Source organism: Phyllostomus discolor, chromosome 4 (genome assembly GCF_004126475.2).
Source record: "Phyllostomus discolor isolate MPI-MPIP mPhyDis1 chromosome 4, mPhyDis1.pri.v3, whole genome shotgun sequence".
In the NCBI taxonomy this organism is placed as follows: Eukaryota; Metazoa; Chordata; class Mammalia; order Chiroptera; family Phyllostomidae; genus Phyllostomus; species Phyllostomus discolor.
Genome location: NC_040906.2, coordinates 49,600,354 through 49,628,191, shown reverse-complemented (window position 1 = coordinate 49,628,191; position 27,838 = coordinate 49,600,354). Strand labels below are relative to the sequence as shown.

The 27,838-nt window shown below is 35.4% G+C and overlaps 1 protein-coding gene across 2 annotated transcripts in view; it reads right to left on the bottom strand.

Annotated features, from left to right (window-relative positions):
* The window catches only part of SP3 (Sp3 transcription factor), a 53,102-nt gene that overhangs the window by 22,286 nt on the left and 2,978 nt on the right, over positions 1 to 27,838 (bottom strand). For both annotated transcript variants that reach the window (XM_028510040.2, XM_036023280.1), the window contains exon 4: positions 19,752 to 21,111. In XM_028510040.2, coding sequence (XP_028365841.1) covers positions 19,752 to 21,111 — 1,360 coding nt within the window. The remainder of the gene's footprint in view (positions 1 to 19,751; positions 21,112 to 27,838) is intronic.

Genomic DNA, 27,838 nt, shown 5'->3' with positions numbered 1-27,838 from the left:
CTAGCCCCGAAAGAACATTCCAGCCCTCTACTCATGTTCTCACAACATTTCCCAAAGTGTTCCTCAAAATTAACCCAATAAAATACCAATGTCTAGAGATATACCTAAAAAAGAAAAAGGCTGCTGCTTCCTTTCCTTAAACAGTGATTTCTCAGAGATTTTGATAGCTTATTTAATAATGTCTATTAATATCTTAAACATTTTGGGGGGAAATGCTAGGCTATTAAACTGTCTCCTGGATAGGATGCCTCTATTCTCACTTATATTGCTTTTTGCCTTGTTAGTAAACATCTTCCCCTTACCTCTCTATCTATACAATTCCACAGTGGAATCTAAATTCCTCCATTGAAGTTCTCCCTTCTCCGCAGACTTCCCCAATCACTGGAGCCCTCTTGGATTTTCCACTTCTCTGAACTTCTACACAATTATCTATAAAATGCAACTAGTAAAATTACATTGATTTATATTGTCAATTAAATGACCTCAGCATCTGTCAGTCTCTAGGAGATACGAACATGTACATACTTCTCTTACAAACCACACAAAATTTTTGAAAAGTGCTAATTATTTGATTTGACTAAATACAGTTCCACTCTAAGGAACTTGTTCAATTCCTCTCTTCTCTCAAGTTCTTGAGCTTTCACTATACCTTTCTCCCAAATAGGATGCCAAAATTTAAACACCAAGAGGTTTCTTCATATACAAGGAAAAACTAAAATAGTTTAATGTGACTGACTGGCTGTCCTCTGAAATTTATCAACTACCTTCTTCATACTACAGGAGATAAAGCAGAAAAATAGTCTAAACAGTCAACATCCATCTTAAAGATTTCATAGAACCATAAAATGCTCTTGACACCTGTAAAACAACTAAGTATTCACACGCTAACCAAGCTGTTACTATGAACAAGGCTCACTAACCCACTCACAGGAGATTTTGACACCAAAATTAAAGCCCAATCTTACAAATTTTAAAAATTTTATTTTTAAAAAATTACAATCCAGCCCTGGCTGGCATAGCTCAGTGGATTGAGCGTGAGCCTTCGAACCAAAGGGTTGCCAGTTCAATTCCCAGTCTAGGGCACGTGCCTGGGTTGCAGCCCAGGTCCCCAGTAGGGGGCACATGGGAGGTAGTCACATATTGATGTTTTGCTCCCTTCCTTTCTCTCTCCTTCCCTTCCCCTCTCTCTAAAAATAAATAAAATATCTAAAAAATAAAGATAAAAAATAAATAAAAATTGCAATCCCAAACATCTATTAATCAAAAACAGGAGAGGATAAAATCTTTTTATTATAGAAAAACCCCAATATTGGGTAGCTAAAAAGCTCATTCAGTTTTTTTCTGTAAAATAAAAGATACATTTTTTTTGAGATTTTATTTATTTATTTTTAGAGAGGGGAGGGAGGGAGAAAGAGAGAGAAACATCAATGTGCGGTTGCTGGGGGTCATGGCCTGCAACCCAGGCACGTACCCTGACTGGGAATTGAACCTGCAACACTTTGGTTCACAGCCTGCGCTGAATCCACTGAGCTATGCCAGCCAGGGCCAAGACACATTTTTCTTTTTCACCAATAACCTTACTGATTTGGACATTCTGAATATGCCGTCTATCTCCCACATGGTATAAAATGATTGTTCTCAATTTGACCACTATCAACTTCAACTGGTCTATCTAATCATGGAGCAAAAAATCTCCAGCACGAAACTTCACAAACCACTTTTGACATGTATGATCCATCACAGCACCTTCTCCATACACTGCACAAACCTGTTGCGTTTCAGTTGCGATTTTACCTTTCTAGAAATAATAAAACATAATATGCCAAAAATGTTGTGTATTTTCTTCCATCTTCAATATTAAAATGGCTGCATAAAAATGCACCAGTTTTGATATTTTTTTTAATGCACGTTGACATGATAGCTGTCACAATATACTCTAACAAAATTGCTTCGAATGAAGTTAAAGACAACTAAGCAAGAGCCATCTTACAGGAAAAAAACAAACCAACGTTTTTGACCAACCCAATATACACAAGAGTAAAATACAACAAACCCCACCATACCTTCACCCAGCTTCAACAATCAACTCTTGACAATTGTTTCAGCTATATTCCACACTGCTTCTATGTTATTTTGAAACAAATAGCAGACATAACTTTTCATCCACAAATATTTCAGTATGTACTACTCAAAAGACAAAGAACTTACACTTTTAAAATCTCTCACATTATTCTTAGAATAAACCATGGAACTTGCAGTGTTAAAAGACTTTGGGGGAAGTCATTTAAGACTAAATTCTCTCATGTGCAGGCAAGACTAAATCTTGCCCCCGCCCCCCAATTTATGGTATGGTTTCTCAGACAATTCTAAATGTCAGGAGTCTATAAAAAGCTACAAATTTAATACAATTACACAACTGGTAGTGATATGAAATAAACAGGTACCATGCATCTCACACACCTGAACAAAGTTAATTATTTCAGAAGCAAACAGGCAAAATTTACATTATATGTTTACCGTACAAGTCTATGTTTATTCTGTACCTATTACTGATACCTCATTCATTAAAAAAAGTAGAAAGATGAATAAGAAATTACTGCTGAATTCCAAAGGGACACAAACAGCTCACATAAAATATGAAACAAAGAATATGTGATATTAAGGAAGTGGTAATTTAAAGCATGAGAAGTCAGGAAAGGCTATGGAACAAGACAATATCTGAGCCAAGTCTTGAAATATGTTAACTGGAAGATTAATCCTCTGCTCCCTCCTGTTCCTAAAGTTCAATATTAGTGTACCACTTACTACATTATATTAGAATCTTCTATATGTCTGTCTAACCCGATGGTTCTCAAAGGAAGAGGGGAATTTGCCATCCAGGGAACATCTGGCAATATCTGAAGCCATTTTTTATCGTGAAGACTGGAGGGTGGGAGGTGCTAATGGCATCTAACAGGTGAGAGATGCTGCTGAACATCTTGTTAGATCATGAATAACTTTAGCGCAAGTGTCATATTTATCTCTGTATCCCCAGCATCTGGCACAGCAGAAACTCTATACATATATGTAGACGCACTAAACCACAATTTAAAAGCAATGGAATATAACTTCATATTTCAATTAAACTTCAACAATGCTTTAATAAAAATAAAGAAATAAAGAAAGAGAAAGGAAGGAAGGAAGGAAGGAAGGAAGGAAGGAAGGCAGGCAGGCAGGCAGGCAATTTTAAGAGCCAATAAAAATTTGAAAGAAGGAGACAACGTATGAACAACTTCCAATGTCTTCCAAAATTAAAAATGTATATAATCTGCCCTGGCTGGTGTGGCTCTGTGGATTGAGTGCCAGCCTGTCAACCAAAAGGTTGCAGGTTCAATTCAGGGTCAGGACACATGCCTGGGAGCCTGAAAGAGACAACCAATCAATGTGTCTCTGACACATCAGTGTTTCTCTCCCTCTTTCTCCTTCCCTTCCCCTCTCTATAAATAAATAAATGTTATGTAATCTGTAACTCAAGAATTTTCCTTAAAGATATATGCCCTTCAGATAGACATACTTTCTCTAAGGGGTAAAAATGTTTATAAGAAAACTCACTGTTGTATTATTTGATATAAGATTGCAAATAAATACCCATCAATAAGGATCTTATTAAATAAATGAAAAGGTATTTGTTTAAGAACTATTATTGCCACTGCTAAAAATAAGATAGCTCTCTACTTGTAATATTAAAGAGATCCAACAAAAAAAAAAAAAATCAAAGCAGAAGAATGAGTATGGTACAATTTCAGGGAATGGCAGAGAATATATAGCTATGGTAATGTTAGTAAGTACATCCTTCCACTAGACATTCTATACATTAAAAGAAAAAAAAAACTGGTAGCAACAGCTACCTGCTAGGAGGGAAACTAGGTGTTAACACAAGGGGAAAAGACTTTCTCAAGTTTGTGAATTTGTGCCTTGTGCAGGTATTGATTATTCAAGAAACATAGTAGTACCCCCTTACCTGCGGTTTCACTTTCTCAGGTTTCAGCTACCCTGAAGTCAACTGCAGTCTGAAAATATTAAATTTCCCCAACTATCAATACAGTCATGGCTCAATAATCTAGGATCACCCAAAGCAGATGATATTTCTACTGACATGTCATCAGCTGTTTCTGCTGATTCTGACTATTGGTTCTCAATGGTAGCCTAACACTAGTCACAATGCCTGTCTTTCACCTCACTTCATCTCATCACATAGGCATTGTATCATCTCACATCATCACAAGAAGGTGAATACGGTTAAGATATTTTGAGACCACACTCATATAACTTATTACAGCATATTGTTACCATTGTTCTATTTTATTGTTGTTAGCTATACCCAGTTTATAAATTAAACTTTATCACAGGTATGTACATACAGGAAATAACATAGTACATAAAGGGTTTGGTATTGCCTGTGGTTTCTGGCATCCCCTGGGAGTCTTGAAACATATGCCCCCTTTACCCCCTGGTAAGATGGGGATTACTATAAATTTTTAAAAAAGAATTTTAAATGCACCAGAAAGAGGATAAGCAAGAAAAACAAATTAAATGTTATTACAATGGCTCAGGGTAACAAAATGAGAATGAAGAGAAAGAACAAACTGCAAAAATAGATAAAACCAAAAGGACTTCGTGCTCTAGCTGGTGTCAGTTGGTTAGAACATCCAGTACACCAAAAAGGTCATACAGGAAAAGACAACTGATCAGTGTTTCTCTCCCACATCGACATTTCTCTCTCTCCTTTTCTCCCTTCCTCTCTCTCTAAAATCAATATATATTTTAAAAAATAAAAATAAAAAAGACTTAGAACTTCCAAACAGAAAACAGAGGGGTTAATCTTGTACCTGCATCTGAGAAACTAAAAGTGTATAGAAAAGACACAATTGTGCTAACCACTCTGGTGGGCACCCAGTAATAATCCCTGCAATTCTACACCTCACCAGTAATTTCACTTTCCAATTCTCTCAGATAACTGCTTCATACCTTCTTCCTCCTTAAATTTCTAGTATCTGCCCTCCTCACCCATCTCAGCTTGTTTCTTATTACAAAAGGAAATTAGAAGCAATCTGACAAGAATTACCTTATCTTCCCACCAACATACCTACACCTACAAAGCTCTAACCTATCTATGCCTTTCCCATTTAAACATGATTATCCACAACCTTATGTGGCATCTCTATACCTGTGTCTAATTATTTCATTTTGCTTGCCTTCTTAAAAACTTCCTCTATTATATCTTCTTCCTGCCTCATCAATTTCTCACTCTTTATTGAGACACTCAAGAGAAAAACCTTCCCACAACCTCAAGTCCACGTCCAGCTACCATCTCCTATTTCAACAGCGCTTAATAAGAAAAGAAACCTAAAACATTTGTCTTTAATTATTGTCAATACTTCCTCTCTTTAATCTCCTTTTCTAATTGGGCTTTACTCCCCAGCACTCCACTGAAGGCCACTTGTCACCAACAACCAGAATCCTATTCTATTTTTATATACCCTCCACAGTATCTGAAAAGTTTAGTATATTCACTTGGCTTCCACGATATCCCTCTCTCCTGAGAGGTCCTTCTTGTTTCCTTTGCTGGCTTCTTCTCTACTTCTCCCCCTCAAAATGCTAAAATTGTTTTATGATTCAATCCTAAGGATTTCCCTCCCTCAATTTGGTTAAGTTTCAGTTCCTGAATTTCTATTTGGTCCTTTTATAAATCTGCTATGTAATTTTTGTTACAGTCTCCAATTCTCACTTAAATTTTTTTTCAAGCTTCGCTTTTATCACCTAAATCAGCAATTTTCAACCTTTTTCATCACATGGCACACATAAACCGATGATAAAAATTATTCAGCACACCAAAAAATCTATTTTTGCTGATTTGAGAGAAAAATAGGTATAATTTTGATTCATTCACACTAGATGGCTATTGTTGTGTTGGCTGTTGTCATTTTTTTTTCTTTGAAAATCTAAAGGAAAAGAGGTCAGTGCCCCTGACTACAAAGTCAGGTATTGCATTTTTAAAAAATTCTTGTGGCACACTGGTTGAAAATCATTGAGCTAGACCATAATAAACAATCTAGTATCTAGAGTTACAATAAGTCTATCTCTATTGCCTATTGTTTCTCCCAGTTCTCACTCATGGTGTCTCACTGCATCAAATGCCTGGTCACCCTTGATTCTGTGCTGGACACTGCATGTAGGAAACCTAGAAAAATAATCTGAAGCTCAAAATGATACCACTTTCTAATCTTCTCTTTATTCTTTCCTTACTAAAGTACTAATATCCACACCAGCTTCGCTTCAAAATCACGTGGGAACTTTTAAAATGTATCTTTCCTAAGCCTCATGCAGAGCCATTAAAGAAACACCAAGTTGTTGTTCCATTTATTTATGCATTCATTGGTTCATTCTTGTATGTGCCCTGACCAGACACCAAAACTGCAACCTTGGCCTATTAAGACAATGCTCAGACCAATGGAGCTACCTGGCCAGAGCACTGCTGACATTTTTGATAAGTTCCCTGTGAGAGCCTGCTCCGACCAGGTGGCTAAACTGGCTGAAGCATCGTGCCATACATCAAAAGGTTGCAAGTTTGATTTCCAGTCAGGGCACATACCTCGGATGTGTGTCCCCTCTCTGGACTGGGCACCTATAGGAGGCAATGGATTGATGTTTCTCTTTCTAAGAGCAATATATATATTATGTGTATATATGTATATTATGAGTGTATATGTGTATGTATATATGTATATGTGTGTGTATATATAATACAAAAAAACATATATATACACAGATGTATATATCTGTGTGTATGACTGATATACACACACTCTCTCTCTGTCCAGAAGGTATCCATCCACGTAATATGAAAAATAGAGACATTTACTGAAGATACAAGGCACAAGAAACACTGAACGCAGGACAATGATGTCTCAGTCTCTTTCAAGGCAGTCAGTCACCTTGGGACCTCACACAGTTCTCCCAATCTCCATCAGCTTCCCTGTCCTATTTTCTTGAATCTCACTAATGGCCTGAACTCTCTTCCCTTTCAAAGGAGATTTTAGTTTGGGGAAAAGCCAGAAGTCACAGGGTGCCAAATCTGGGCTGTAGGGAGACTGAGTCACCTGAGTGATTTGATGTTTCACCAAAAACCTCTACACGAGACACAATGCATTGAGCAGGCACACTGTCATGCTGAAGCTGCCAATCACCAGTTGTCCATAGCTGTTCTTAATCATCCGAATAGTTTCCACAGAGGAAATGTTCAAGTTTAATGTAAAGTTTGATGCAGATTCATTGCTCTACTCAGTCATTTTGAATGCCAGGGCCACACAGTACACATGCTCACTCAATGGCGTCGACCGCCTCCACTGACTCATACAGTGAAGTTGTCAATGTTCACATATGCGAATTCTAGTCTACTCTCCTTGGCTGCCAGGTTACATTGATGTAGTGCAAACCGTTCTCGTTATATTAACAATGAACTCAGGTAAGGATTATATCCTCAGGTGAGGGTTATTTTAAAAAGTTCCCTGTGAGATTCGACCATGTAGCCAAATGTCGCAAGGCCATTAAGGCCATTACCCAAATGATTTCATCTGGTCACAGCCATCCATATTAACGACTCCAAAAATTTTATCTCTAGCCCAACCTGAGCTCCAGATTGCAATATCCAAATGTTTTCTTGAACCATCCATTTGGATTTCTAACAGATATTTCAAATTAACAAAGCCAAAACATAAGTCTTAATTCTCCCTTTACCCTATCCTTCTATCAGCCTAGACACTCTCACTATCCTCTTTTGCCAGTATTACTACATCCTTTCCAACTGTACCATTGCAATCCCCATGCCTTCAGCCCTATCTGCTGCAGCGATCTTTTAAAAATGTAAATTAAATTGTGCCATTTCCCCATTCAAAACCCCCCAATGTTTTCCTGTTAAAAAATAAAACCCAGCCCTGGCAGGTGTGGCTCAGTGGTTTAAGCACCAGACTGCAAACTGAAAAGTCACCGCTTGACTCCCCAGTCAGTCAGATGCCTGGGTTGCACAGGCCGGGTCCCCCACTAGCAGGCATTCGAGAAGCAGCCAGTTGATGCTTCTTGCACATTGACGTTTCTCTCCCTCTTTTTTTTCCCTCTCTCTAAAACTAATAAACAAATGAAATCTTTTAAAAACTAAAACAGAATCCAAATTCCTTACCATGGCCTATATTATACGGTACCCGGCCTATTCTAATCTTAACTTCTACCACCACTGAGCCCAGCCATCTTGGCTCATTCTCTCTTCTTGGAACACTCTTTTCCTTCAGATCTCAACATGACAGGCAGGCTCCTTTCTCAATGTTCAGATCTGTACTTGAATTTTATCTCTTTATAAGGAGATATATTTGTTAACCATCCTACTGAAAATAACCACCATCCTCCATTGTTTTTCCATATTACCTAGTATTCTATAACAACTATTTTTTTTCATAACACTCTAAAATTACTATTTGTTTATATGTCTTCCTTCACTAAAACACAAAATTCATGAGAGTGGGTGGGGACTTTGTCTCTTTCACTGTTGCTAAGAATGACTGACTTCTCTAATCCAAGCTGTGGGGAGGATGCCACTATCTATTCGAGGAAAACTTAGTAAGATTTATGAAAAGTGTCACGTCAAATACTGTCATAAAGGTGGATGCAAAAATTCCTCACAAACCACTAAAATGGCCACGTAATTTAGAGACAAGCTTTAATAAAGTTATTATTTTTTAAAGATTTATTTATTTTTAGAAAGAGAGGAAGGGAAGCAGAAAGAGAGGGAGAAAAACATCTATTGGGCCTACTCCCACATGTCCTCAACTGGGAGCCTGGTCTACAACCCAGGCCTGTGCCCTGACAAGGAATCAAACCAGCAACCTTTTGTTTCATAGGCTGGTATTCAATCCATTGAACCACCCTGGCTAGGGCAAATAAAGTTATTATTTTAGATTAAAAGTAATATGGCATAATAAAACAAGGTATCAAAGGAAGAGAATTTCTAATGAAAAATCAACACATTAGGTGATTTCCATTCTGTTGTGTCCACCCTGAATTCTAATTTGCATTATTGCTGACATTATGTAAATGTGGTTAATCACAAATTAAATATACTAATTCATAAAATTAAAAGTCAGCAAAAAGTGAGGGGGAAGAAAAAAAGGATTTAAAAACAAAACAGATATTTGAGACTGCTATAAGTTATTACCTTCAAGAAATTACTCTAGGATCTGTGAGCACTATTTTTTCCACAGAACACTAAGAAAATAACAAGTGTGACCAATAACATACAGTTAAAATGATTTTATTTTAAAGTACATAATGTATGCTAGGTATTTTTTCAGTCATAGAAATAACTTTAAATCCCCAACTTTTTTCCACAAACTGTTAAACTGCATCAGGTGATTTGTAAATCATACAAACTAAACTCAAAAACCATGCTCGAAAGTTTCTAAATTCAGTTTTGCTAAAAATAAATAAATAAATAAATAAGAAAAAAAAAGGCTAGTAATAACTTACATATACTAAAACTCACCAGGACCAAACTTAAAGGAATGTAAACAAAGAATATTTTACAGTGTGACACAACTTAATTAATGCCCTTAACATATAAAAATGTTATTTTTTTCAATGTCTTACAAATTAGTTGTGGGGGAAAACAAGCAAAAAACATAAAAGGCAACTAACCAAAGAAACAGAAACAGCCAATAAACAAACAAAAAGAAGTTCAAGTTCCTTCATAATAAATGAATGCATTAGATTCTTCTCTTTTTACCTCCCAAAACTTTGCCTATTTGATGCCCTCCCTATACTGTCATACAATGCTAGTTAAAGAACATTTTACAATATATATAAAAACCTTAAATAATAATATTCTTTATTCAACAATTCTACTTTTAATACTTGTGGGTAAAGAAATAATTAGAAATATGAGCAAAGGTTTCTTTCTACATAACAGGAAAAATAAGAAATAACCTAAACACATAACAATACAGGATTAGTTAAACCATGGAATAGCCATACAAAAATACTTAGTAATAAAACCAAATAATCATACTGTAGAAAATTACTAGTGTGGGAAAATACAAACAATATACTGTTTTTAAAAAAGTTATAAAGCTGCTGTGTATATGACCCCAATTTCATAAGGACACATTATATATATATATATATATATATATATATGCTCCAAAAAAGGATGGAAGATTATATGGCAGAATATCAGCAGATAAATTACCAACTCTACTGGCTTAGGGATTTTTTTTTTCTATTTCCTTTTTAGAACTGCCCTGCATTTCTACATCTGCTACTACTCTTTTTCTTTGGTGCATTTCTTCTCCTTCCCTATTTTTTTGGTTGGATTGATAATTTTCTATGTGCTGCCCCAGTTTAGAAATTAAAAATTACACTTTTATTCTCTTGACAGTTACTTATATCCACATTATAAATTTCTGTAAAAAGGCTAAAAACTATTCTCTATAAAGATTATGTTCCTCAACATGACAAGCACCTTTACCCACAGACCAACACACCCCCCAGTCCCACACATCAATTTCTTTGTTTTCATGTTTAGCATTTTTTCTCTCCCAATACAAACATTAACTACCAAGAATGATTCCATGAATTAAAACATAATAGATAAAAAATTAGTTCATGATGATACTGCAAAAGGAGAGTATCTGATGACAGCTCAGACAACTCATTCTGAAACTAAATAAAAGAATGAATTGAATAGTTTATGCCACCTTTCTTGTACAAACTGTACTTGGAATACTAAATATAAATAGCTAATAAGCAAAAGTTCATTATGGAGGAATCACAGGTATAAATACAAAAGGACTGAAAAAATAACCCACACCATTTTGCAAACCTTAATGAAGTAAATGAATCCAACTGACAACACTGGGTTAGAAAAGTTGCTAAAACCATTAATTTAAAACCTGAGACTTGGATGCACATCAACCAATAAAATACCCAGTCCTTGCTTGAATCTTAATTTCAACCAATCAATTTCAAAGACTTTTTTTTTTTAAAGATTTTATTTATTTATTTTTAGAGAGGGAAGGGAAGGAGAAAGAGAGAGAGAGAGAAAGAAACATCAATGTGCAGTTGCTGGGGGCCCTGGCCTGCAACCCAGGCATGTGCCCTGACTGGGAATTGAACCTGCGACACTTTGGTTCGCAGCCCGCGCTCAATCTACTGAGCTACGCCAGCCAGGGCCAATTTCAAAGACTTTTTAAGAAAGATTTTATTTATTTTAGAGAGAGAGGAGGAAGGGAAGGAAAAAGAGGGAGAGAAATAATGTGTGGTTGCCTCTTGTGCACCCCCTGCTGGGGAACAGCCCACAACCCAGACATGTGACCTGACTGGGAATCGAACCCATGACCCTTTGGTTCCCAGCCCACGCTCAATCCACTGAGCTACAACAGTCAGGGCTCCAAAAACATATTTTTAATTAATTGAGGGAAACTGAACACATTGTGAGGATATTAAGTAATATTAAGAGATTACTATAAATTTTAAATATTGTAAATAATGGTACTATGTGTATGCTTTTAAAAATTCCTAGCCCTGGTTGGTGTCGCTCAGTAGATGGAGTACTGGCCTGTGAACCAAAGGGACGTGGGTTCGATTCCCAGTCAGGGTACAAGCCTGGGTTAAGGGCCAGGTCCCAACTAGGGGGCATGTGAGAAGCAACCATACACTGATGTTTCTCTTCCTCTCTTTCTCCCTCCACTCCCCTTTCTAAAAATAAATAAATAAAATATTTTTTTAAATAAATAAAAACCAGCCCTGGCTGGCGTAGCTCAGTGGATTGAGCACGGGCTGGGAACCAAAGTGTCCCAGGTTCAAGTCCCAGCCAGGGTACATGTCTGGGTTGCAGGCCATAACCCCCAGCAACCGCACATTGATGCTTCTGTCTCTCTCTATCTCCCTCCCTTCTCTCTCTAAAAATAAATAAAATCTTTAAAAAGAAATTAAATAAAAGTATACACTTAAAAAAATTTCTCTAAAAAAAATAAATAAAATAAAATAAAATAAAATCCCACATTTGTCAGAGCAGCAGCTCTAAAACTTAATTTGGATCACTTTATCTTTTAAAAATTACTGAGGCCCTGACCAAGTGGCTTAGTTTATTGGAGTATCACCCCATGCACCAAAGGGTTGCAGGTTCAATCTGCAAACAGGACACATACCTAGGTTACAGGTCTGATCCCCAGTTGGGGCACATACAGGAGGCAACCCATTAATCACAGATCAATGTTTCTCTCTCGCATCAATGTGTGCCTGTCTGTCTGTCTGTCTCTCTCCCCCGCCACCTTCTCCCTCCCTCCCATCTCTCTCTAAAATCAGTAAACATATCCTCAGGCAAGGAGTAAAAAAATAAATACATTACTGAGAACTTCAAGAAGTTTTGTCTGTAAGAGTTACACCTATTTGCTAGAGAAGGAGCATGAAGGAGAATGACTTGATTGGCACATGCTAATGGAGGGGGGTGATGAAATGATACTGTATCTTGATTATAGTGAGTACACAACTGTGTACAGCTGTCAAAATGTGCTGAACTGTACACTAAAAAGGGTGAATTTTACTGCGTATCAATTATGTCTTTATAAAAAAATGAAAAAAATTTTAATTTGAGGGCCTCAAAGGGCCTTTGTGTATATAAGCACATATATCTATTAATATTCACAATATTAAAAATCAAAGCTGAGATAATTTTAAAGATGCATTAATTTTAAAATAAACTTACTAAGTGTTAATATAAGTAGCATCTTTTTATGAAAAATGTATTTCCAAAAAGTGTGTTTAAGAATTTTGACATTTTTGCAAATCTAGTATCTGGCTTTGTCATTATTCAATCTGTTATGATACATCATGTACCCTGTGGAAAATTCCTCTGTACACTACTTCTGAGGTAAGACTGCAACAAATAACATCTTAGTATATTACTATTGTTATTATGACCTCATTGACCTCCCCATGAAAGGGTTTCAGGGACTCGAGACCACACTGGAAATCAATCCATTACACTTTGGGGGTAAAATTATACAATGTCTGGGATCTACTTTAAAGTATTCTAGCAAAAATAACATTTTAAATGGTGGGAACAGAGGAAACAAGAATGGCAGAATGTCAGCAACTGCTGAAGCTGTGAAGCAGTCACATTAAAGCTCATTACGTATTTCTCTGCTTTTGTTTATTTTTGAAATTTTCTGTAATTTTTGAAGTTACTGGTATTTTACAGTCAGTTAAATCATTAATTTTTTACTGACTTCTCTGATCACTATTAAATCATTTCCCACTCATTTCCTTTGGATTTATTTTTCTAATTAACCCTGAGTAGTTACTTTAGGAAGGGTCTTTGTATAATAAACTCCCAGTCCTTGAATATGTTAAATATCTTCATTATACCTTAATTCTTGAGTAGGGGTTTACCTGCATATAGAATTTTTGGCTGCTGGTTATTTCCTCTCATTATTATCAAAATCCTACTACACAATCTCCTGGCATCTGTGTGGCTAACAGAAGTTTGTAAGTAATCTGTTTTTTCTGTGCATTAAAATTTAAGATTATCTCTTTCTCTGTAATTTCATTATAAGTCAAGGGTGGACTTGTTTTGCTTTTATTTATGTTAATACGAAGTAAAATTTTCATCTGTGAACTGTATTTCTTCAACACAAGAAAATTCTCAGCCATTATCTCAGCAAATACTGTGTTGTTGTCTTTTTGCCTTTCACTTTACTCTTACTGAAATTCCTATGAGTTGGCATGCATATACATGGATTCCCAAGAGTTCGGAATTAGAAACAAAGCTGAGTACACCGTACACTATCTAAAATATCCTCAGGTTATGTTTAATGATAAAACTTTAACTCTATATAAAAAATAGGTAAGCTGCTCCTCCAAGTGTATGAGAGGGCTAAAAGATCCACCAATTACTTTAAATCAGCATAGATCATATTTATACACTGCCCCCTCCCTTTAGTACTAAGACTGCATTTTCCACAATATACTTCTCTTTTCATGCAATAGATCTGGCCTTTACTTGTTCTGGCCTTAGGTAAAACCAATAAAGACTTTATGCATTGTTAAAATTGTTAATAAAAATGTTTCAGATGACTTTTCCTACATTTACCATAAAAAAAAGAACATAAGGCTAGTATCTTCCTCCCTCCCAATGAAAAATACTGAAGCAAAAATAACTACAAAAAAAAAAATCACACTACTTAAGTAAATTACACAAAATACCAAGTCACTGTAGTATAGTGAGGGAAAAAAAACAAACACTAGTTGTGAAGCCTTGGGACAGTTTCCTTCCCCACCCAAATATCAAAACAGTAACAGGATTACTGCAAGAAAAAATTATGTTAGTGCTTCCATTCTCTCCCTGCAGGGTGGCCCAGTTCCTAACAGTCCAGGCCAGTACCAGTCCTCAGGCAAAGGTTGGGAAGCTCTGTAGTAGAGGACTAAAATTTGAGACTAAGTTTTGGCTTGAATTTTAGGGAAGTTTCCTAACTAGAAAAGACACTGGAAAGATATGTAAATTCATACTTTGTCTCCTCCCACCCAGTTTCAAATACACAACAATGGCAAAATAAAAATAAAAAATAAGTACTCTAAAACAACACCCATTCTCAAAGGGCAAGAAATTAATAGAAATGTAAGCAATGAGTGCAGCTGAAGTTTGGGGCCTGATGAGCTTTACATTCTAAGAAAGATGTGGGTTTGATTTCTAAGGGATAAAAGGCTTGTGACATATCCTTGTCAGGAGAGGCCCAGAGTCAGATTCACTGCTTAAAACAGGTTAGAATAAAGGTCATTTTTGTTGAGAGTGAGTCTAGAAGTTAAAGAAATTCCACAGCCCCAAAATGTGCATTCTTGTGTATCTTGGAAAATTGTTACATTAACTCCATATTTACTAAAAATAAAAATGCAAACCAATGATATGAAAGTTTTAAGTATTTCATTTGGGTATATGATGCCATAACAGATTAAATTTTTACTCTGCTTTTCAGGTGAAAAAAATCCTAAAATAACTTATCTTCCTTCTTGTCAACCAAAAAAACTGTATACACCAAGGGATGGTGGTTTTCCTAGTACCAAATATCCCAAAATTAAAATTTCTTGGTTTTTATTACTAAATATGCTGCTGTGTACATTGCAGCATTTTAACTTTTATTTTTTTCTTTTTCCTGATTCCTTTAAATTGGGACAAAATTCAAATTTAATGGCCTTCTGGAATGCATCTTTATTTTACCTTTCCTTGCCATGTTCAATAAACTAAATTACCCCTTTTTAAATCCCTTTTTGCATTTAATTCATATAGTATTGATATTTTGACAGTATTTTAGAAATACTGTACTGAAAACACTTGGTGCTTTATACCAGTCTAATTTCATGACCAACATAAATCCACAAAATCACAAATAAATTCTCTAAAGGTGTTTTTCTAACACAATGGGTTTACCAAAAAGTATGTTTAGTTTTTTCAATATGATGGCTCTAGTCACACTTAGTTGTTTTGAACTTCATTAGAAACAATTTTGTTACATTATATTGTTACAGCTGTCACATCAGTTTGCATTTTAAGAAAAAAACTTGACAGCCCTGGCGGGTGTGGATCAGTGGACTGGGTGTGGATCAGTGGACTGAGCGTCAGACTGCAAACCAAAAGGCTGCTGGTTCAATTCCAATCAGGGCACATGCTGGGATATGGGCCAGGTGCATGAGAGGCAATCACACACTGACGTTTCTCTACCTTTCTCCCTCCCTTCCCCTCTCTCTAAAAGTAAGTAAATAAATAAAAACTTAACAAAACTGGTGAATTTTTGTGCAGCCATTTTAATACTGAATATGGAAGAAAATACAAAATATTTTTGGCATATTATGCTTTATTATTTCAAGAAAGGTAAAGCCCAACTGAAAGGCAAAAAAAGATCTGCATAGTGTCTGCAGAAAAGTGCTATTTCTCGATACTATTGACATTTTGGCTAAATAATTCTTTGCTGTGGGGCTGTCTTGTGCATTGGAAGATGTTTAGCAGCACCTCTGGCCTCTATCTATCCACTAGAAGACAAGAGCAGGAGATAGCTGACATACTCAAAATATCCAAGTCATGTAAGTTATTGGTGAAAATGAAAAAATGTGTCTTTTAATTATGGAAAAAAGCTAAACAAACTTTTGGCCAACCCAATACATAGAACTCCATAACCTTAACTTTGTAGAAGCTTTAACTGGTTTCTAAAAACTATCTGCTATGTCTTCAGAAATCTGTCATTCTACCAGTTCTCAAACTTTCAGGTTTCAGGACTCTTTCTAAACTCTCAGAGTTTGGATTATTGAGGTCCCTAAAAAGCTTTTGTGCATGTAGAATATACATTGTGACATTTACTGTATTAGAAGTTGTAAGAGAAACTTACATTTTAACTGATTTAAAAATAGTAAATTACATGTGAACACAAATTAACGTTTTATGAAAAACAACTATTTTCCAAAAATATAAACAAAAGGTTGATTAGAAGAAGAGACCATGTTTTACATTTTTGCAGATCTCTTTAATGTCTAGATTAAAAGAAGACAACTGGAGTCTTGTATTTGCTTCTACATTCAATCTGTTGCAGTATGTGGTTTGGGTTGAAGCATATGCAGAGTATCTAGTCTCACAAAGATTATTTGGCTGGAAAAGGAACTGTAGGTATTCTTTTATACTTGTTCAAACTTGACAAGTAGCAGTTTCATAAAGGTCTATTGCAATGCAGAATCTGAAACCATATTGGTAAACGTTCCATACGTTTGTTAATGGTCTACCTCTAATTTTAAATGGATCTTTTACCCATGCATGACTTTGTAACATGAGCTGGTCATTTGAAAACTACTGGTTCGCTGAGTAAATCATGTAGATCTTCCAAATGTTAGCACATTTCATTATACTATAGTATCCAAAAAAGTCTTATCTATTTAATATCACTATCCTCATCAGAAAAATACTGTATTCATTAACAAGCTATGAAAGTTCATAGTCATAGATTTAAGTTTCCCAAAATTCAAACTTTCACTATAAAACCCAAATTTTACTGTCAGGTTTTTTTTTCCTTTAAATACACAATATTAAGTAATATTCAATTCATTATTTTAAAGAAAATATCTGTCACTTAAATACAGGAGTCTCCCAATAACCACAGCTTGGCAGTCATTCTTTCAAGTAAAGTTTCATGAAAATATTATCTAGTTCAGCTTGCAACTCACACAGCTACACAATTGAAAAAAAGTATTTTTTTATAATACAATCATTGTAAAGTACTTCACTAAAGCATGCTCTTTGTCACAAAAAATATTACAAACACATGCAGCAGGAAATGCAAATCAAAAACACTCATTAGGATGGCTATAATCAAAAAGGGCAATAAGTATTGGTAAGGATGTAAAGAAACCCTCATATATTGCTGGTGAGAATGTACAAGGTGAAGTCACTTTGGAAAACCATTTTGGAAGTTCTTCAAAATGTTAAACATGGAGTTACCGTATGATCTAGCAATTCCACTGCTAAGCATATACCCAAAAGAAATGAACAGTCCATAAAAAAAAAACCTGTACACATGATATTCATAGCAGCATCATTCATAATAGCCAAAACATGGAAACTTTGTCCACCAACAGATAAATAAAATGTAGTATATTTATACAATGGAATATTATTCAATCACAAAAAGAATCTTGAAAATATGCTAAATGAAAAAAAACAGACACAAAAAGCCACTTATTATATGATTTCATTAATATGAAATGAAATTCTATTAATATGAAGAGCAAATGCAGAAAAAGAAAATAGATTAGTGGTTGCCAAAGGCTAAGGTGGGTGGGAGAATGAAGAGTGACTGCTAATACTGAACAATAATTAAAAAAAGAAACAAAAGTGACCGCTAATAGGTACAGGGTTGGGGGAGTGGTGATGAAAATGCTCTAAAATTAGATAGTGGTAATGGTTGCACAAGTCTATAACTATATTAAAAATAACTAAGTTGAAAACTTTAAACAGTGAATTTTACAGTATGTGACTTACCATAATAAAGTGATTATTTTTTTAAAAAAACATGCAGCACTCAAGGGTCAAAATTTAGTAAAAATAACTATTTTGACTGGTTTAACAAGGTCATTCTTCAGTGAAATGCATTTCTATTTTTTTTTAATCCTCACCGAAGGAATGTTTATTGATGTTAGAGAGAGGGAGGGAGAGACACAGTGATGTGAGAGAGAAACATCAGTCAGTTGCCTTTGCTCAAAGGCATCCCCACCAGGGATTGAACCCTGTATATCTTAGGTGTGTACCTGGGCCAGAACTGAACCCACAATCCTTTGGTGCATGGGACAACACTCCAACCGAGCCACCCAGCCAGGGCCAAACACATTTTTCTTTAACTGCAAGTACAATGTCCTAAAAGAATACAACTAGGATAGTTCTGTGTCACTGTTTTGATTTGTGCTAACATACAAGCAGTTACAGCCACCATCAGTGAAAAGTGTCAACACAATGAAAAAGACAAATAACTTGTGTAGTATTATTATGAAAAGTAGTTTGACATCAAGGACCACCAAGAGTCTCAGCGATCCCCCCAAGGGTCCAAAGACCACACTTTGAGAACTGCTGCTCTAAATCACAGCTTTACTAGACTCAAATTCAGTTAAAGGCTTTCCAAGGACAGACCTAAGGCTTCAAGACAATTCCAGTTTTCTAAACATGTGTCACAAATTTCTCAAGAGAAAAAAGGTAGTCTTTATTGTAATAAAAATTGTATCAATAAATTATATTCAAATGTCCCAATTTAAGAGTTTAGAATCCCTGACTTATTGGAAGATTAAAATCTCAAAAAAAACCCCCACAAGACCCCAATGAAAGTACAAGAGTAAAAGTAAGGATTTAGCACACAAAACATTCAATAAAATGTTATCCAAATAAATGACAATAAGATAATGATGACAGTATTTCTTTTAAAACTATACTATTTGATTCTTGCACAACTCTTTGTTTCTGTTCAGAAAGTAGACTTCTGAAATTTCTACCCATGCTATCAATAACATGCCTAGCCCAGTCAAGTTCAATGCCCACTACACACTTAGAAGAATAAACTATCACTGAATTAAAGAATTTTAGGTCTCGAAGTTACTCTTAATACAATTAATTACCTAGTCCAACAACCCAATTTTATATGATGAGGAACTGAGTTTTCAAGAGAAAAAGTAACTTGGCCAAAATCACATAGCTAGCTACTGGCTGAGACAGCATGAATAACCTTTATTCCCAGTACCATGTTTTTACTATGACAACCAGATTCCCCAACCAAATACAGTATAGTGCAGAAAACACTTTAACTTACACCACACCAACGACAACCAAGACAATTTACCTGACAAATAAAAATTTTGTAATGTTTTGTAATGTCAATCAAATGAGAGAACAAATACAAAATTGAGTAAGGAAAAACTACAAATACATTGACGTGATGGAGAAATAAATCCTTGACTTCAAAAACCACAAACTTTCAATGAAGAACAACTTGGAAAGCACTTGGATATATGCTTTCCATACAAACAGGGCAATTTATCATCACCTTTAAAGATAAAGGGATACTGATAAACACCCAAAGCAAAAAACTTCCCAACGTATTAACAGATCACTGAACCTATCTATGGTACAACATGACTTGAAGACTTACCTGCAGGACTGTCAGCATTCTCTCCTGGGTGTAGCTGTATACCTGTAGAATCTATAGAGTTTACTGTAACTGTCTGTAGATTTGGCAACTGACCAGTGCTTAGACTAACTGGAGTTGAAGTCAAGGCTCCACCTGCTGCAACTTGACCAAGCGTGAGTGTCTGAACAGGCGTCAAAGTTATTTGTTGGGCAGCAGTATTCTGTATTTGCAAATTCTGCAAGTTCTGGACCCCTTGTACTTGAAATGTCTGCCAAGTTATCTGTCCAGAAGGGGTCACTGTCTGTGCCTGAATTAAAAAGGTTCCAGGATTCAGCTGCAACTGAAGATTTTGCAAAGCCTGTTGTGATATATTCTGACCACTGGCTTGCACACCATGGATTGTCTGTGGTGCAATACCTTGCACAATTTGGGCTTGACTGGTTGGCTGCTGAGTCTCTTGAAGTTGTAGATGTTGTACAACAGGCTGTGCCGTAGAAACCTGAATATTCTGAGCCTGTGCCTCTTCAGAAACAGGCGACTGGATATAATTTCCCTGAAGATCTGAAGAATGAACTTGCCCACTAGAAGTAGTCAAGCTATTTGTGTTTTGTTGCAATATACCTGTACTATCTATAGTGACAGGCAACTGTGATGAAGAGGACGTTGGCACAAATAAATCTGTATCAGTATTAGTTTCATTAATATCAGGAGAAACCCGCTCACCAGTCCTTTCTGAATTGTCTGAACTATCCATAGCTTGTCCTGTGTTTATCAAATGTCCATCGGCATTAATGCCTGCAGTCATTGTCTGAGAACTGCTTGAGAGTCCCAAAGAATCTAGATCGACACTATTAATTGGTACAAACGTAATATTTCCTGGCAGACCAAGAGGCACATTAGCAACTACTTGGGTTTGGCCAGGAAAAGATGAACCACCAATTGCAACTCCCTGAACCTGGACTTGACCAGTCTGTGGTATGAGATTCTGGATATTAGCAGGAGGTGTTCCAGAGGCAAGCAAGGTTTGATTAGAGCCAGGAATGATCTGAATTTGACCACTTTCTTGATTTATACCTCCATTATCTGAAGTGCCTGTAAAACCAATCTGAACCTGCTGACCGTCTGTGGACTGAATCTGTGGTATTACTTGATATTGAACATTGGACACTGTACCATTCGATGACTCTGATCCTGGTGCAACTGAAAATATTTGTTGATTCTGCAAATTCTGAAGGGGAAGAACATACTGCCCACTAGAAGTAGCAGCACTTGGAATCTGTACTAGATTACCCGCTTCATCTTTTATAGTTGTAGGTGTGGCTGACAAAACCTCCCATCGGTTTGGTGCTCCTCCTAACTGTGCAGCAGCCAAATCACCTGTCTGGATGAAGAAAACAAAAAATCTTTGTAATATATATTTGTGGAATAGTCTTTGCTTTATGACCATACACTAAACCTTTTTTTGGGGCGAGGGGAGTGGGGGGCGCGCAGAGAAACATGGACTGACTGCCTCACACATATGCCCCACACTCCAACCTTGGACCAAACCCACAACCCAGGCATCTGCCCTGACCAGGAACACAACTCAGGCGCCTGCCCTGACCAGGAATTGAACCCACAATTTTCTCTTTGCAGGATGATGCCCAGTCAGTCAACTGAGCCACAACAGTCAGGGTCACAAACTAATCTTTTAATCACTCATCTATGGTCTCTAATGCTATACAGTTAGAAATAAATATAAGTGGCTAGAAAAAAATTATGAACAGCTCAAACCAGACACACCTCAAACACTGAAGAGTTCAAAAAATTATACAATGCACTAAAAATCATCACTTAATCAGACGCATAATAAATAAGAAAAGAGAAACAATGCAGTTATCAAATCATCTGAATTAGAAAAGTTGAATTTGTATATTAGTATAAACCTTAAATCAAACAATTAAATTAACTCTTTTATGGCATACATTAATGTACTCCAGTGCAAACTCATGGTTAGGGATATTCTACTAGCAATCCTTTACTTTTCCCATGAACTACTTAAAAAAATGACACCTTTAAAATTTAGTAAGGAAAGGTTACTGCCCTGTGACCACATGGCAAAGTCACCCCATCCAAAAAGTTTTTCTAGAATCTATGAGCTGAAGGATGACTGTGGCACTACCTACTACTCTATTTAAGTTTGGAATAAAGTGCCAGGCATACACATTTTGCATTCTGTGACCTGGTGGAAGTTCGGGTATCATCCCCATATTTTACAGATTAAGCAATACTGGAAAAATACCAATGTAGGAAAGCAAAAAGCAATAAAACCCTACATCTCAATATTAAAGGACAGATTTTCTTTTTTAGGGTATAATAACAGTAATATCTAACATTTGAGCTGTTCTTTCACATGGCAAGTACTATAATAAGGACTTGTAAAATTTTATAATTTACTCCTTACAACAATCCTATGAGGAAAGTGTTACCATTATTCCCATTTTACAGATGAGAAAATCAAGGGACAAAAATCACATAACTATCTAATGTGAAAACAAGATATATAACTAGGCCAAGTCTAACTCCAGAACCCAGGCTCTTAAATACTATACAACACAGTCTCCCACTAAGACCAGGGGTAAAGACATAGAGAATGAGAGCCTGCCCTATATTAATTACTCACCATCAAAATAAAACCATTCCTATCCTACCCCCCTTCTAGATCTATATGTGATCTCCTAAAATGCCACACACCAGTAGACAATGAGAACATAAGCATATCTAGCCCAGCATTCTCAACCTAGGATCCATACCTGAGTTTGAAAGATCTTTGAATCCTTTAAAGCAGCATACCAACTTTTTGAGAAAGTGCAAAGTACAATTGGGGAGGGAATGGGGGGGAGGCAAGATAACCTAGAGTTTCATCATATTTTCAGAGGGGGTCTGTGACCATAAAAAGTTTATTAATAAAGAAACTACCTAATTTTCATGCAGATACATAGTTAAAAGTATATGTTTCAATGGATAAACCACAGTGTTAATGACTCAATTCAAGATATTTGTGCATATCTATCAAGATGAAATAAGCATGAGTAATCAAGAGATACAATCTTTCTTGTCAAATGGTTCACAATCTAGCCAAGCAGCCATACACATACATGCTACTATACGTGAACAGTGGTATATACTAGCCACATGATCAAAATGCTGTTTGAGAACATAGAAGATTGAAGAGATTGCACATAAGAGACATTTAAAGTAATCTTAGAATAAAATTTAAGAATCCATTCTGGACAATTAGGAAATAGAGATAGAAGTATCAATAAAGATATAAAAATAAATTCACAGACAGAAAGAAACATGTAGTTTGGTGTTCAAAAGAGGATCCAGAAAAGACTCAGATGCAGAGAAAAGTAATGGAGAACAGAACTAGACATTTTTATCAGGGCCTGTAGTAAATGGCTTTGTAGATCCTGCTAAAGAGTTTGGACTTTATCCTACAGATAGTGAATCAAAGCTATAAAAGGTTTTTAAGCAAGTTAGTGGTGCAATCAGATCTGTTTTATAAAGATAAACTAAGGTCCAATGAGGAGACTAAAAGAAAGGCGGAAGAGAGAAGGCAGAGAAAATGTGGGACAAGTACAAACATCTAACCCTGAACTGAAATAATCATGTAAATACAACGTTTTAAATTTATCAAACTTAAGCTATTAAAATGAAGCACCAGACATTAAAGTAATGTCAATTTCTATCTGAAACAAATTACAAGCTTAAGTCATCTTTCCCTATATTCGAGTTAACAATTCATATTTCATGTCAGTCCCTTGATATTTTAAATAAAGTCATAGTAAAGCTATACTTTATACTGAAATCTGCAGTAAAGTGTATCTAAAATCTAATCCTTATCTTAAGGTTATCAATCACCTTTAAAGAATCAACTGTTGAATTTTTTCTGTCCAGCATTAAATTTACAATTATCCAGCTTCAAGAATACAGTGTGTCATATACAAATTAATTTCATAATACTGGCATTTAGACCCTTTATCGTCTTCAAAAAAAAAAAAAAAGGTTATTTTATGACAGCTAAAAAGTATTCTTTTTACAATATAGCTTTCTAGTTAAGAAAGTCTTTGGAAATACAACTCTTCAAATGATAGTTCTAAGTAAATACTCCCCCTCTCAGTACCACCTCTCCCTCTTCAGAAGCTAAATAAAAATAAACTGTAATACCACTTTTTCCAACAATTCAGATCATTAACAAAAGGGAACCCCCCAAAACAGAAATTTAAAAAAAGGGGAAATCCCCAAATTTAGGACAAAAGGATATATTTAAACTTTTTTGAGTAAACCTACAGTGTAAAACATACATAAAAACTAACTGCCCTAGCTGATGTGGCTCACTGGGTAAAATGCCAGCCTGTAAACTGAAAGATCACCAATTCAATTCCCAGTCAGAGCACACGCCTGGGTTGCAGGCTAGATGCCCAGATGGAGGCATGCAAGAGGCAACTGATCCATATTTCTCTCCCTCTTTCTCCCTCCTTTCCCCTCTTTCTAAAAAATAAATAAAATTTTATAAAACTAAAAAAAAAAATATTGATGAAGCACAAGCCTGGGGGCTGAGGGTGGGGAGGAACTGGGAACAGCAACAGGTAATTTAAGAAAGAAAAAACAATAAAAAAAGATTTTTCTTTAATGAAATAATTTATAGTTTGAAAAGACTTAGTGTTTTTTTTTTAATGAAATGGCAAAAAACACTGAATTAGAAAACTAGATTTTCATGATTTAAGCTAAGGTTATACTTGGGGAAAAGAAGTATACTGCACTAGAGAGGAAAAAACTCAAAACTGAGTTTAGTCCTAGCTAGAACTGTAGAATAGTATGTGATTTATAGCGGGACTCGATTTTCTTATGTTAAAAATGGGAAAAATACTACTTTGTAGGACTATACGTTATAGTGCTTTACAAACTATAAAATACTATACTATAAAGCACTATGTAATCCTAAGGTATCATTATGATTACTAAGATTTTAAGACTAGATTTGAAAAATATCCATTAGATGTCTAGTATAATGCCTGGAACAATAATTCCTGGATCAGTATTTGTTGAATGGATAGTTAAAGCTATCTTACTTTAAAATGATTACAAAGAAAATGATAGAAAGAATGGATCAATAAAACTGACTTTGAAGTATTAGTCTTCTATAAAAAAAAAACCCACATCAACTTTAAAACTATTTATTTCCATAATTCCACAATGAAAAGACCCAAATATATCATACTACAAAGCCTACTAAGACTATTCATTTGTAAGAGAAATTTCATCAGCAGCACACCACTAGAAGATACAAACTACAATAAAAACCAGAAGGGAAAGGGACAAATTATAAAATCATCTAAGACCAAAGACAGCAATAAAAAAGTTTGCTGTCAGGCTATTTTGGAAACACTATACAATGTACAAAGGAAGAGAGACCAAAAAAAAAAAATCATGTAACTCAGGCAAGTACTTGGTTTAGGTTCAAGACCAACCCTCTACATAAGCTTCACACTAAAAGAAAAATCCACCAGAGTTTCTCTCAGTAATTCTAAAGTTCCCACTGGACAACTAACAAACAAAATACTATCTAACATGGAAGCTCAAAGCTGGCATTATTGTAAAAAGTTGTTAACTGAAAGTACTCTAGGCCTCCCTCTGCATATAAATACATAATCACACAGTGAAAAGGACCACAACCAAGAGTAGGCCTGGGACATTGCTAAAGCAATTCATTATAAAGGCATTCTCCAGTACAACCAGGCATAAAAATGGGGAGTCAGGGCAAGTTGGGGTTAGAGAAAAGAAAAAAAAGAGGTTACCTTTTCAGATAATACCTGTAGATAGGGAAAAAGAAAGAATTCATACTACTTATTGCATAGCATTTTAAAAGTATTAACTTCTCAGTTAATAATACTTTGATCAAAGTATAATTTATAAAAGTATTATTGCCTTGCCTGTTTTGTCTTTCAAATGGCTTTATGAAAGACAAAACAGGAAAGGAATGAGTGTAACCAGAAGCAAGAATAAGTGCAAAGCTAAAGTGGAAACAAGCAGGAAAGCCATTTTTAGGCAAGTACCCAAATTTCTTAAAATCTTCAAGCAATACTAAAGAACTCAACAGACTTCAAATAAAAACAATTACCCGATAAATTCATTACAAAGACAATATAGGTCTTATTTAAGTAACAATAAAAATAACCTTTTCAAAATAAGCTATTATTCATTTTTTTAGCTCACCAACATTTATATACTGTATTAATGAACACTAAATTTACTACCTAAACTGAAGATCAGGCTACAACTTTGATGTTTCCTTGTGCAGTTTATTACACTACAGTAAAATGAAATAAATTAATTATCCACAAGTATACACAAATGCAAAATGGACAAGCTAGTAATGCATAAAGGTCTACTTTACTCCATTTCCTAATTTATTACAAAAATTAACTACACAACTTGTAATAATAAAGTACAAAGGAGCCTTGCCTTCAAACCAACCTTGGGAGTCCATGTTTAATAGGGCAATACAGCTGAGATTGCTTTATCATTAGACCTATTCAGTACTGTACTGAGGGTATCCATTTAGACCTATTCAGTACTGTACTGAGGGTAACCATTCTTGGCCAGGATCCAGGATGAACCCACATCATATTATAACAAACTCTAAATTCAAAATATGTAAAGCAAATCTCCAGTGCAGGTGATTGGCTTTTCAGTGACCTTTTAACGTATCAAATCAAACTGGCATAAAGTTGAAATGTATGTATACATTTCACTTGATTTTAAACACAACAATGCTATATGCAATGTAGTATATCCTGGATTGGATCCTGGAACAGAAATGGGCATTAGTGGAAAAACTGGTGAAATAAGAATAAAGTCTGTAGTTAATACTGCATTGTTGTTAATTTCCTAGTTTTGACAAACATACCATGGCTATATTAACATTAGGGGAAGATGGATGAAGGGTGTAAGGCAACCCTCAGTTCTACCTTTGCCAACTTTTCTGTAAATTTAAAATTCGTCCAAAACAAAAATTTTTAAAAACACAGCTACAAAAAAGACTCTCTACAGACTTCTCAAGATTCCTAGTAATTTGAGTAAAGATTATCTAAGCACATTTTTAAGTGGAAAAAAATGCCCACGAAATCGTTTCAATTCTGTCATTTTCTGAGATGTACATGTCTGAAATTCATTTGAACAGGAAAAAAAAATTCCAATTTGCTCAAGCCAGTCTTACCAATTTTGCTCAGCGAAAAATTTTATGCACACGTACCAAACATACAAAAGAAAAAAAATGCTCCAACTGATTCTAGTTCATGTTCATCTAGGGGGAAATATGTATCAACAGAGATCTGGTAGTTCAAAGGAAGAGGAGCTGAAAAAGCATGTAAACAACTTTACTACATGTGATATATGGCCACAGGAGTCTACATTGGAGATAATATTCAATTCCCAAGGCTGAGATTCACACATAAATGTACATATACATATTTTTTCACAGATAACTTCCTCCTTCACTTCTCCCCTCCCCCATCAGTGAGCTGATACCTAAACTTGGTAAGGTGCCGTTACAAGAAGTGTTCTGTTCCAATTACAAATATTAAAAAGTAGAAGCAATCTGATTTGCAATTTTACTTATACAGTGGTTTCAATTTTCTTGGCACTGTAGAAGTAGAGAAATATAATAAAAAAGGTTTACCAATCCATAATTGTTTAAAAGTAACAATGCCTCATACAAAGACAATTCTATGCTTTTAACATTTTAATCTGCTTACAAAAGCACAAGACCTAAAGTCATACTTTAAGACACTAAAACCATTCACATCCCTCTAGAATATAACTTGAAGTACTAAAATTACAAATACATTTAACAATATAGCTTAACTTTAGCTTCACTTTTAATGCCTAAAAATATTAAGAATTACCTGCAGACTGTATCAAATATCAAACTTTGCTGTCTACGGTGACTAATTCAAAATCAATTCGTATAATCGTCTCAAAAAGACTGAGAAAGATTTCCATTACTTTAATAAATAAACGTGTATGTTATACTAATGCAACAGCAATGATTCAAACAAATATGA